The following is a 13,259-nucleotide window of genomic DNA, read 5'->3' as shown; positions in this document are numbered from 1 at the left end:
TTTGCGGGCGAGAAACCCAACAAAACATCAGGAATCAAGAAAGTCAGATCTTATTTTCCTAATAGAATACGATCAGTTTTCATACTGCACAATGAACTTGTAAGGCTACGTTCATACTGCAGATCAATGTGTCCGATGCGACTTCAATATGGATACGCAATCATCTCGCTCATTAGTCAATTTCATTTTCTTGATGGTTATTTTTGGTGGGAGGTACTGACATGTAAGCAGAGGAGGGTTGAGTGAGAACATTGGAAGTTGTAAATACGTACAGCAATGAGATGACTTACATGTGGGTCATATTTACATGCATAATCATTGTGCCAAGTGTTAGTTACTCAACATTGTGCTTTGTGCACATGCGTGTCGCTTAACAGAGGAATTGCGTTCACATCACAAATTGTTGCAAAAAATTGTTTTTGTATTGTAGATGTCTACATAAAAAAAAAAAATCTGATTTAACAACAACAACAAAAAATCCAATCGGGCTTCATACCCTGCAGTGTAAATTTAGTGTCCACTTTTAAATTCATCAGAGATTGATGTGCTTCTCTAAACCCTGTTGTTTTGTTTTGCAACAGAGTTCAAATGGGCTCAAGTGTTAAATATGTTATTGTGTGAACAATCATTTTCGGCAGGCTTAAGTGACAATTATTTTACTATAAATCTAGTTTTGTGTTTATGTTGTCTTTAAGGCCTTTACACTTTTATGAGTCCATGTTTATTTTTCCTCAGGTGCAGGCTCCATTCTGTACCCCAGATATGCATCGCTATTGGGAGACTGACTGCGGCAATTATGCCGGAGCCCTCATCTACTTCTGCTCCTTCTACGTCATCATAGCCTACATCATGCTCAACCTCCTTGTTGGTCAGTGCATGTTGTCTTCTGCACTCACATACCTCTCCTCTCATGTATATTATTATTTATTTTTATTTATTTACTTTTATTAAGGTCATGTGTTATATTCTTAATTCTTTTAAATCAGACATTTGTACAGTGCCAGCAAACCAGAGGAGGGAACAATGTAGAATGATGACATGGCAAGATAAAGCAATACAGAGATGAAGCACACAGCATGTATTCCTGTGATTTAATGGTCTGTGTTTATCATTCTGCCCCCTCTGGCTCGTAAGGAAGACACAGATGGTGCTGACAGTTATTGCACTACAAGAGCTGTTGACGTGTCCTGCTACTTTAGCAAAGGAACAATTGTATCGTAACGAATTAAAGAGAAAAAAAAAGCAATGACAAGTCTTGATAAACTGTCAGTGCAGGAGATGAATTTGTCAAAGATGCTTAAGTGGAATATTTCTATTGTCGCGATGCAGCCATCATTGTGGAAAACTTCTCCCTGTTCTATTCCACTGAGGAGGACCAGCTGCTAAGCTACAACGACCTGAGACACTTCCAAATCATCTGGAACATGGTAGATGACAAGCGGGAGGTGAGCAATTACCGTACATACCACAGGGACTGAAAATTGAAGAGTACATGTATTTTTTGTTAGTCAGACCTTGCTTTGCTGCTATAACAGCTCGCAGTCTTCTCCAAAAATGTAAAAGTATTTTAGAGTTTTTTCTGAAGGAATTTTGTGTTTATTTTCTTGCAGGGTGTCATCCCAACATCCAGGGTGAAGTTCCTGCTGCGTCTGCTCAGGGGCAGGCTGGAAGTGGACCTGGACAAAGACAAGTTGCTCTTCAAGCACATGTGCTACGAGATGGAGCGACTGCACAGTGGAGGAGACGTCACCTTCCACGATGTGCTCAGGTGAGCATGACAATACAGCATAAACGCATGTGCAACAACACTAAAAACATGGTTTCTTATCTTTCCACTACGTATCGGGGGACATCATTAAAAATCATATTTGTATGAGTGAATAAATTAAACATGCACATTATATTAATGCAAAACAGTGAAATAAATAAATCTTGGCAATTTGGCCAAATCAAGTTTACATTTATTCCTTCATTCATTCATTATTTTTTGCATTACATGCATAGACAATGCTGCAACTCAGTGGGGCTCAAACTTGTTGGACAAAGCACACCCAGAAAAAAGTACCAAGTACAACTATCGTTGTTAGATAAAAGTTTTAAAAAAATGCTTACAAATAAATGATTGAAAACAAACTGTTCTAAAGTATTACAGTTTATGCAACGGCATTCTACTCAGAAATTAAATATAACAGAACTCTACTTAAATGTACTGTATTAGATTAACAAGAAAAAGCCAGTGTAACAATATGCAGAATTTGGATATTTAATGGAGATAAAAATGATATAATCTGTATAAAATCTCAACCAGCCTATCTATTTCTGTTGAGCATTTTATTTTCAAGTCGCTCCACACTCAGGAAAATAAATTATTACTGCATGTGTTTAAAAAAAAAATCAACAACGAAATAACAGTATAGTCTTTTTCTCTGAAATGATGGGTTATAATAGTTTGAATTTCCAATAAGCACGTCTGAATCGTGTATTTTATTCTATGTCCCTACAATTGTGTGTGTTGGCAGCATGCTGTCCTACCGCTCCGTGGACATTCGCAAGTCTCTCCAGCTGGAGGAGCTGTTGGCCCGGGAACAGTTGGAGTACACCATTGAGGAGGAAGTTGCCAAGCAGACCATACGCATGTGGCTCAAGAAGTGCCTCAAACGCATTCGTGCCGTGAGTTTCCTCCACGGGCATGTGGGCACGCAGGCATGCATGTATGACGCTTTGTCCTCTGTCTGTTTGTAGAAGCAGCAGCAGTCCTGTAGCATCATCCACAGCCTGAGAGAGAGCCAGCAGCAGGAACTGAGTCGCTTCCTCAACCCCCCCAGCATTGAGACCACGGTACCGAGCGAAGACCACAACGCCAACAACCCAGACAACCCCACGCAGCCTGAGGTAAAAACACGTCACACCAATGTCTGCAGGGGTACAAGGAAAGATCTGTCCTCTTTGTCCAGATGAGCGGCCTCCAGCAGTTGCTCAGTCCCACGTTGTCGGACAGAGGAGGATACAGGCAGGACTCCTCCGACCTGGGCAAGCCGCAGAGGAAGCTGGGACAGTGGCGGCTGCCTGCAGGTGTGTGTGCAGACGTCCCCGTTTGTCTCCATAGAACACCACCGCTTAGTGAGACATTGAGAATACAATTTAACTTGGCATGGCTGCACTAAAATTTGTTCCTATAGAAAAAATGTTTTGGATGACTGTCAGACAGGGTTGATATTCAAGAAAAATATGATTTTATAAGTCATTTACACTGGCCCAAGTTTATAGTTTAATTACAACTCAAATTATAACAACTTGTACACATTAATTCAGCAACTATCCTATGATTGTGCCTTTGTGTGCTTCGAACATTGTTTTTATTTCTGTTTCTATATTTTATATAATATTTCATTTGAACAAGGTGCCTGAAATAAAGGTAATAATATGAAAGAATTTTAAAAATTACAAAAGCATGGACTGTCAACGTGGAGTATAAAATATTTGACTGGCAAATATGTTGAACGTCCTCGCAATTACATTCGAACGTACTCGCAAATACGCTCGAAAGTAGTCGTAGCTAAATGCTACAAGCTTAGCATTTTCCCTATATTGGCACTGGGTATGAATTGTTCATGAGCAAACACAAACAAAACAAAACAATAAACAACAACAAAGATCTTTTGTTTTAAGCATTTGCTCATGCTGATGTCAATATCCTGTTAGAATCAGAATTTTTTAAAAAATCTTACTTTTGTAAAAGGATTTTTTCTTCATTAGATCTGATTTTACCTCAGGTTTTGCCCGCTAGTATGTATTTTCTCATCTGTGTGTGTGCATGTTTGTGTCAGGTCGCACCAGCGTCAAGTCAATCGTCTGTAAGATGAACCCTGTCAACGACGAGGCCTCTTCGGGGTCAGAGGTGAAGAAGTGGTGGACCCGTCAGCTGACAGTGGAGAGCGACGAGAGCGGTGACGACCTCATCGACATTTAGGTCTATCGGCGCTGTGCTTTTTTTATTTATTTATTTTTTTACTTTTAATGACCTTGGATGTATATGTGTTGACTCCTGACTGGGTCAATGAAGAAACTGTATTATTTTGAATCTAGAGACACTATTTTAGCCAAACGTCAAGCTGATACCTCTGGGAAACATATTTCCGGTCCTCTGCAAATGTTGCTTTGTAGGCACATCTGGCAAGTGTGAGCGACGAGGACACGCTGGATCGATGAAGGAAAAGCTGCTCTTGTTTGTGTATTCAGCTGCAAGACTCTTTTCATGTCGCTTTCACTTTATTTATCATATGCATATGGAATTTCTTATGGCCACTTTATATACTTCTGTACGGAAGATACAGAAGAGGATTAGAGCCAGTAAAGAAAAAAAAGGGTGGGGGTGACAGGATTCTGAATTTTTTTCCCAGAATCCTGACTTTAAAATGAGAATTCTCACTTATATAAATTGGTGATCGGAATAATAACATTGTGTTTAAACAAGTGTGTAAAGCTGAAAATCGCTACCCGACTGAATATTACTTTAGTGTTTTCACAACAAAGCCAGTCAGAATTCTGACTTTAAAGTGGGAATTCTCACTTTAAAGTCAGAATGCCGACTTTAAAGTCAGAATTCTGAGAATAAAGTCAGTTCTGACTTTAAAGTCAGAAAGTGGGAACTCACTTTAAAGTGAGAATTCTGACTTTAAAGGGAGAATTCTCACTTATAGAAACTGGTGATCGCAATAATAACATGTTTAAACAAGTGCGTGAAGCTGAAAATCCCTGCCTGACTGAATATTACTTTAGTGATTTACAACAAAGCCAGGTATTACCTTCTCTTCACTTTTGATGTGTTCTTAGCAATTTGATTTGGTAATGATGTATAGTGTCCCCAATGTATTTGCTTGTATGCGGCTATTAAGATTATTTGGAGCTTTACTCAGTTTTTTACACACACTGATGTTATTTAAAGTGTTCACTGAAAAAAATAGTATATTTAAGACTGTGAATATTATTAAATCTCTCTACAAACATATCTTCTAATTAAAGGCTCATTCTACAAGGTCATTCATAAGGAAGAAGAGTAGTTTCTTTTTTTAAATACTGACTTTTTGAATTCATAATCTCCCTCAAGATCAGATGCACCAAGGATTGTATATGTCTCAATTACGGCCACCCACAGGACACAGTTAGTGCCACTTGGTGGAAGTCAGCATTCCACTGAGTGCTCACCACATTTTGGTAAGTTGCTAATTGTCTTTTTTGTGTCATTTTGTTGTTTTTTCTATGGAGACCAATGCACTCCAAATACCCCAAATGACCACTTGAGCAAATAAATGGCTCTGCCAGTGTCCATTGGGAAACAAAACAAACAAACCAGATGGTAAGTGTAGTTGGGCAGTTCAAAGATGCTATTGTTCATTCACAGATACCAGAATGTTTACTGCAATTAACTATCGCTCTACTCAAAATATATTTTGATCCCAGTTGCTTTTATTTTGTGCAACTACTTGGTAAAATAAATTCAACAAACTGTTCTTTTTCAGTGCACTTTGGTAATGAAGAAATATTCATTCAATTACAGAACCGTAGATGGATTCTATGCAAGCAATGCAATTGCTTTGGCAAGGCCGGGATGACAATGCACACAAAAATGAGGATGGACCTCCTCATATCAGTCAAATGATAATGAGCAAGGTAAGCCATTTTTTATCACGCTGCTCAGGTATGACACCACCAGGAATAGTTAAATCTGTTTCCATAGAGTCCATGACCTCAGATTTTTTTTTTCCGGCACTAGTTTTATGTTTTATATGCTCAAGACATCATTTGCTTAGATTTTAAATTGTGACAACGTTGTTAAACGTGGCATTTTATGAAAACAATCAAGTCAGGACTCATTGCATTGTCGGAATGGAATCCAAGAAGACACAAACATACTTTAGTGTACCTCAATTTTAAACTTCTTTTTGTCGTCAAATTTTATTCTATAATTTTTTTCTGACACTCAGTCAGGGTTAGTTTCAGAACCAATCGACTAATGTACTCAAATTCATAGAGTTGAGCGTTTCCCCCTTAACAAGGACCCTTGTTCGACACATAATTAGCCCAATAAAGGAGACAGGCTCTTGGATTGTCCATTCAAAAGCCTGCTAATTTTGCATGAAGTGTGTACGGGCCCTTGCTCGTGATAATGAACACGAGGGAGCGCAGCAGAGAATCAGCTGCCGGTGGGATACCCAGTCGCTCTATAGAAATCTTGACTTTTTGTGGCACATTCCAGGCCCTCGACGAGTGAGTTCTCTGAGCGACATATGGTCCTGTAGGGAAACAGTGTGACATCGGGCCTCGTGCTAATCAACAGTCTTTAATTTGCCCCTTTTTGCTCGCCCTTTTCTTCTCCGCCACCATCGCCTCTTAAGCTCTACTAAGCTCACAACCGACTCATCAAAGCGCCTCTCTCCTCTTTTCTTCTCATTTGAGCCCTGCGTGGTGTAACATTTGTGTCTTTTAATTGCCTCTGCGAAAGACGCCGCTTCATACGGGGCCCGTTGTTTTTCGCCCACCCCCATCCACCCGTCAATTTCCATCATGCATGTCCGCAGCTTACTTAAGGCACTTTGGTAATTGGCCAGGAAGTTCTTAAGTGTGGTGTCTGTCTGAAAGTGGAGATTACCTATAATTAAAGTCCACCACTGGCTGCGCAGGCTTGTTTCCTTCCCAGTGAGATGTTACCTTATGATTCCCACCATCACTTTTACTGAACGCACCTTTTTCTCATTCGACTCACTTCTACAAAAACTACAACTCAAGATGCAAATTCTTGAAGTGAAATCAGTTATAAATACCCTATTTCCTCAAATATTGACTTCTTTAATACATACCATGTGACGATCACTCGTCACAAATTAAACTAGAATGTGCAACACCACCTAAATAATCAATACTTAGTGTTTAGTCCATTCGTTTATTTTTACTTGTCGTCATTATGTTTGAGGGTAAGCGGCAGCAACCTTTGAGGAGGGGTCTGTTATACCCGGGACTGGTCGCTGTAACCAATCGCAGGGCAGACAACCGTTAAAAAAAAAAAATCTTAGCTTTATAGATAAGGTAGCAACCGACCACCTGCATCGCATGTCTTGTCAGCGTTCCTGCCAGGTCCGGGCCTGATCTTGTCCATGCGTTTCCAACCAGATGGCTATTACTACAATAATTTGGAAAAAGTAGCTAATTATTTTAGCAGCAGGTGGGAAAAGCAATTAACAACTGGCATAATGTGTTGATTAAAATCCATTCCACTGAAAATGAAAGTAGAAAAGCTCGCTTGTTTTCTATTTTGTTCCTTGGCGCCTATCCACTGGCCGCAGCTGTCACTCCCTGAAGACCAAAGTGTCACTTTTTGACCTCGCATTTTTGGCTTTTTGGTGTGAGGTCGCAGCCAAATATCATCTTGAGCGAGAGAGAGAGAGAAAGGGAGAGACAGATAGACAGATACTGTATAGATATGGCCTAGAAGGGTGTCTGTTTTTGTCATTACATGTTGAATTTTTTCAGATTCAATACACCAATGCAAAAAATGAATCCAACAGTCTTTTTGCCAATAGCTTGCATGCCAGCATCATTGGAGTAGATTACAGCCTTTTACTCTCTGTGATCTAATAGCTTAGTCGCGACCCATGTTGGGCTCAAGACAGCAGATTTGGAAACCCTGTCGTAGTGGGGTCAATAGTTTTAAATTAGTTTAGTTTTTGACATAAAAAAAAGGCTTTTCCCCCTCATTGTTAGGCCCCCTTCCAAAAAAATAATAATCAAATCATCCCCAATATTTAATTAAAAATCCTCTTTCATGCTTGGCATGTACCCCCAGGTCTATACCATTGTGGAAATGCTTAAAAAAAAAAAAGTCATTTTCGATTCGTGCGCGAGTCGATCGCCACCCCACTGAACGCAGAGCACCAAGCGAGATGGTGCACTTTGTCACCCGAGCAGCAAAATCTAATTTTCACTAAATACCTAATCAGTCCCATTCAAGTGACTCGGGATGCTTGCCTCCCGACTTGTACACCTGGCTTCTTTAATTACAGGGCCACCGGTGCTTTGTCTAATCTTGCAGGCGAGACTGAAATATGGGTCGAAATTTCACCGAGAAATCATACGTGCTTAACCCAATTCAATTACCCACCGATCAAAGCAGAAAGGCCTGTAATTGCAGTGAAAGGTTACCTAAGACTTCATGCAGACGGAGGGTATTATTAGCACAAAATAATGCATACCTGCAGGGGGTGCTGTGCTCAAACAATTAAATTTTCCCGCAGAGAGCAATCTTACAGATCACTGAGAGCGTTTTTAATGTGACTATGTATAGCCCTTGGTGAGACATTACCTTATAATTTTGTGTTTTTAATTCTGCTATTATGCTAAATTGTGCATGCATATGGTCGTTTGGGAGTGAGGGAGCAGAAAATGGATGTGACATTACAGGGAAACTGCATAATAAAAGGTAATTGCAGAAGAAGTGACTTTGCTTTGTGAGCACTGGGGGAGCATATATCAAAATGTCAAAGTGACATGTTTAAAAGTTCTGAAGTTCCAAATAGACGAGAGTAGGTGAGAAGCTAAGATTTTGCTAAATGTTTTAATTTAAAACCCATATTAAAGAAAACAGCAGTGTTTTTGTATTTTGATTAGGGATCAAAATTAGGGTGTTACTGCTCTCATCTGAACACTGAAAAATCTACAGTGACATTTTTTTACAGTAGTAACACTACCATACACTTTAAACACAATTGACTTATTAAAACACACCTTCAAACACTGTTTTGAACACAAAAAATAAAATCATAAAATGTACAGAATTTTTTTTTAACATCTTTTAAGAGGTGGCACGTGGTCAGGTGACTTGTGATGTTGCCAAGTTTGAGTGTGTCTTGCTGTGACTGTCATTAGCTCCTGCTTGAGACTGCTCATTATGTTTGATGTGTTTTACTATCTATTATATTTAATATACTATATCCCTGGACGTTCATCAAACCACTGGCAACGTTTACATGGCCAACATTTCTTCAATCCGATCAGAGTTCAGATTAAAATTATGATCTGATGCAGTATTTTCTTGGACACAAGTATATTTCCCATAATGCATTGTATCTGCGTCACAATATTTAGAAGTTTCAGCAGTTCAATCGCAATTCATGTCAAGGTAAATTGAAGGTGTGAAAATGATTGTTACAGAGATTGGACCATCAACCTCTTTCTCTGTGCTTACTGTGCAAATAATTTACTGTGATGCTGTCACGGCAAATACCAAAAATCGGTGTCTTTCCAAATCAGATCTTCACTGTCTGGAAGAAGAATCACTGCCGAGCACAACATCACACAAACCATGAAGGACGAGGTTATTCTCTCTCGTGTTGACTCTTTGATTATATTTGACTATGTGTGCACATGTTTGTGCGTATCATATGTGTGCCCCGGTTTATGGATCAATAATATGTGACAGCTGATGAGCCAGAAGTTGTATTATTTGTTAAGTAGATTTGATTGAACTGAGGCACCTCTTTTCACATCCCGATTGGCTGCGTAAAACAGACGAGATGGATAATTGCAATTGACAGCTTGTACCTGAGCTGTTGAAAACAATCAAATCTTATCTTTTTTCATCTGGTGTAAATAAATTAGACATAATTTTGTGGATAGCTCTCTTCCTTATATAGCTGTATGAAAAGAGTGAAGACAAGACCTATTTCCTTCCTGTACACTACATTCAACATTGACTGTCACTGTGGACTGATTAACTCTGTCTTTTTCTGTCTCACACACTCCGGAACACTAATGACTCATAAAGCTCTCGCTGCCACCTCAACTTGACAAATGGCAAATGTCAGCGGCATATTCTCCCGGTAGGCATAATTTTATTAAGTGCAAATATCACTGCGCTCCTTAGGAGACACTCAAAGGTTAGAGCAGCAGCTGTAGCGGGTTTCATGTGTGTTAGCTGGGCTCCCTCGAGTTGATGGACACAAGCAGTCAAGCATGTGGAGGGACGCGCTTAACTAAATGCAATGAGCAAAGATCATGTTTATTTAAAAGCCTCAGACAAAAAGAGCTAAGGTAAGGACTGGTGCTGGATATAGATCATTTTTTTGCCCCGTTTAGTGGCTGTGGTAATTTGTTGACTCAGTCATCCATGCACAGTCTTTATGTTTAAGGCAGCCTTGCAGACAGGCGAAGAAGGGGTGGGTGTTTTTTCTTTTTCTTTTTTTTTTAAACTAAGTGGAATGTCAAGTGATGTATACCCAGAGAAATTAGCCTACACCTCTCAGTAGGGCCGATCAATTATGAAATAAAATATTAATCACGATTAGTTTGGTAACATTTGAACATTTTATTCAAATGATCATTGATTTTTTTGGTACAAAATGAGAAATTGTCTAAACATAATAACTAAGAGCAAAGATGAATCCAAAGCTGAGAATTATTTTCTTTTTTTGACATATTCTGTTCACATTTGCAAATCATTATACTTACATTAAATTTACAAAACTGACAATTTAAAAATATATTCAGTATTGCTCTGTGATTGGCCATCATGTCTTAGAAAAATGTGAATTGATTGGAATAGATGTTCTAAAAAATATATATATTTGAATTTGGTTTTAATCATTACTTTTATTATTATTATCATTATTATATATAACTGTATACAAGGGAAATCTAGACATCAGTATTAAGGAACAACACTGTCGTTATAAAGCTTCCTTGCCGTCAATTTATTATAGTAATAATTCAAAAGAGGTAGTCCTAAAGTCATGTTGTAACTACAAATGTAGTTAGCAAGACAGTAGTGTATGTTCTGCCCTGTGATTGGCCAGTTTGTGACTCCAGCCTGGAATTAGAGAAAAACATTCTAAACAAGACTTTACGTTCACTTTTTTGGAGGGGGTAGACACAACCTAAAACTGACAGCAGCAGCAACAAGTCACTGTCATTCAGCTGTCACTTCCATCTCTGGAATTTGATACAAGTTGCATTGTGACAGCCGTCATTCTAATTTGAGAAGCAAACCTTTGCTTGCCCGAGCCCTGAAAGGTCCCAACCCATGTGGGCAAGCACATCTGCCTACACAATTCCCATATATTTTAAGGTTTTACCTCTGCTGTTTCTATTTTGAGATGGCCTGAATGTCAACCCATCTCTCTCTGTTGCCAACGGTCATTGACCTCGAGTGACGATGAAGTTTTAAATCTTTGCAACGAGTCACACTGTGAGATTTCATGGCGAATAAACATCACAATAAGTCACTTTGTCACAAATGGAATGACAGGTACTTCTGAAAAGTAAACTGTCGGGGTGGTACTTGGAAGCTTTTGACATCTTCTGGTGTCAGGTTGTGTCTTGTTAAACCTTCAAACAAGATATATTGGGAACATTGTGCCCATCCACCAAGTGTGAAACTAAACTATCATTAAATCTTGTATTTACGTATTTCTGCAAATGTATCTGAGCCCTTTTGAATTCAGCTGTAGAATAAAATTTGAAATTATGCTCAACTACTCTAAGTAACTGAATGACATGGTCCTGGAGTCATTTAAGAAATGGTAGTTGTATATTAACCCCGTAGGTTTCCGAGGTCAGCAAACTTGGGTCAAATAATCAATCTACTTTTAATGTCTTACATTCTTTTGTGTTTAAATGTTGTATTGTGCCATTAAGCATTAACACACTTATGATAGCAGCCACATACTCAAATGTCCAGTAAAGCTAAAGATCAGAGTGGTATTTGTGTTTAGGGATGTGTCTGGTGCACTGATCTGCACACTTAACAAATGGAATTTGGAGAATTGTTGAACTACAGCCGTCATGAATGAAAATGGGAGAAAAAAAAATAGCCGCTGTCCTAGTCACAACATCGGAGCTCCGCCCCTGCTTGTTAAGAAAATTAAAACTGATTGATCCCGTAGAACAAAGCATGGCTGAACTTCATTTTCCACACATAAGTCGCTCCTGAGTATAAGTCGCACCACTAGCCAAACTATGAAAAAAAACTGTGACTTATAGTCCAGAAAATACTCTTGCAGAATATCTTTGAATGCCACAAAACAAATTCTGTAACTGACCAATATTTTACTGGGCTATATGACTACAAAGTCATACCTTTAACAAATTCCAGGTACAACTTGCGCTAAAAGATAGCCAACAGTATGATGATTATCTCATCAAGGAATAGTGGATTATCCTTTACATCAACCTAAATATCACCATTGTACACCTGATGCAAAAACATCTGGGCTGTTCTATTAAGCACACAGAGACGCGCACACACACACACACACACACACACACACACACACACACACACACACACACACACACACACACACACACACACACACACACACACACACACACACACACACACACACACACACACACACACACAGAATTTTCACTTTGCAGCTGCTACACGGTGCTAAGGGTGTGTGTCTGCTCTTAGCACTAACCCCAGTGTCACTTCTCGCGCCTGTTCCTGCTCTCCCTTTCGCTGTCTCCACTAGCACTGCTGTAAAGATAATGTGACAAGCTGTCAATCATCTGGGAGCCCGAGGGGTGCCGTAGACAAGAAGGTTTGAGGCGCAACACTTTTGTGAGCATCACCGGGGAGAAGGCAACAGCGGGGATCACATCACAGACCAGGTCTCACACATTTTTTTTTTCCCCAACGATCTCTCGGGTTCTTTATTTTGACCTCTTGAATGGAAGTAGTTGTCGGGCTTGCAGCGGATAATCCCAGTATCCCTCCCATCTTTCCACATGGGGGCCCACACTGGGCAAGCTGCTGGCTGGGTGCTGCCACTCTTCCATTCTGAGTCTTGATGTGTTGTGATAGCGCTGTCATTTAAGGGGCCAAAGACACCTGTGGAGTCGATGGGTTAAGTTAATGGAATAGGACAGGACTTAATATCTGTGTCTGGCTCGAGGCGAGCAAACATTCTGGCTCATGTGGCTGTTTGGACGGGTATGAAGTATACAATCAGTAGACATAACATTAGGGATGCCTACACATCTTTTGACAGCTCTAAAATAGGACTACAAACTAGCTCAACTATTTATTATGCACTTCATAACATGCCCAAAATATAATAAGTAAAATATCGATGTTTCAAATGATTTGACTCGATATTAATAAAGGTGGATTGGCATGCACGAGTTTCTAATGTGCCTCATATTCAAAGATGTTTGGTACACATTTTGGGCAGGGACAAAGTCTGCCATGATCTCAGGTATGT

The 13,259-nt window shown here is 39.5% G+C and overlaps 1 protein-coding gene across 1 annotated transcript in view; it reads left to right on the top strand.

Annotated features, from left to right (window-relative positions):
• Positions 1-5,002, top strand: part of nalcn (sodium leak channel, non-selective) — a 45,428-nt gene extending 40,426 nt beyond the window's left edge. Inside the window, exons 39-45 of the mRNA XM_085920169.1 lie at positions 736-868; positions 1,330-1,445; positions 1,611-1,768; positions 2,520-2,670; positions 2,743-2,892; positions 2,955-3,072; positions 3,828-5,002. Of these exons, the coding sequence (XP_085776295.1) occupies positions 736-868; positions 1,330-1,445; positions 1,611-1,768; positions 2,520-2,670; positions 2,743-2,892; positions 2,955-3,072; positions 3,828-3,970 (969 nt within the window). The 3' untranslated portion in view covers positions 3,971-5,002. The remainder of the gene's footprint in view (positions 1-735; positions 869-1,329; positions 1,446-1,610; positions 1,769-2,519; positions 2,671-2,742; positions 2,893-2,954; positions 3,073-3,827) is intronic.
• Positions 5,003-13,259: the final 8,257 nt, after the last annotated feature.

Source organism: Syngnathus leptorhynchus, chromosome 9 (genome assembly GCF_054491065.1).
Source record: "Syngnathus leptorhynchus isolate UIUO chromosome 9, UIUO_Slep, whole genome shotgun sequence".
In the NCBI taxonomy this organism is placed as follows: Eukaryota; Metazoa; Chordata; class Actinopteri; order Syngnathiformes; family Syngnathidae; genus Syngnathus; species Syngnathus leptorhynchus.
Note: the sequence above shows the minus strand (reverse complement) of the source record. Positions and strands in the feature narration are given on the sequence as shown.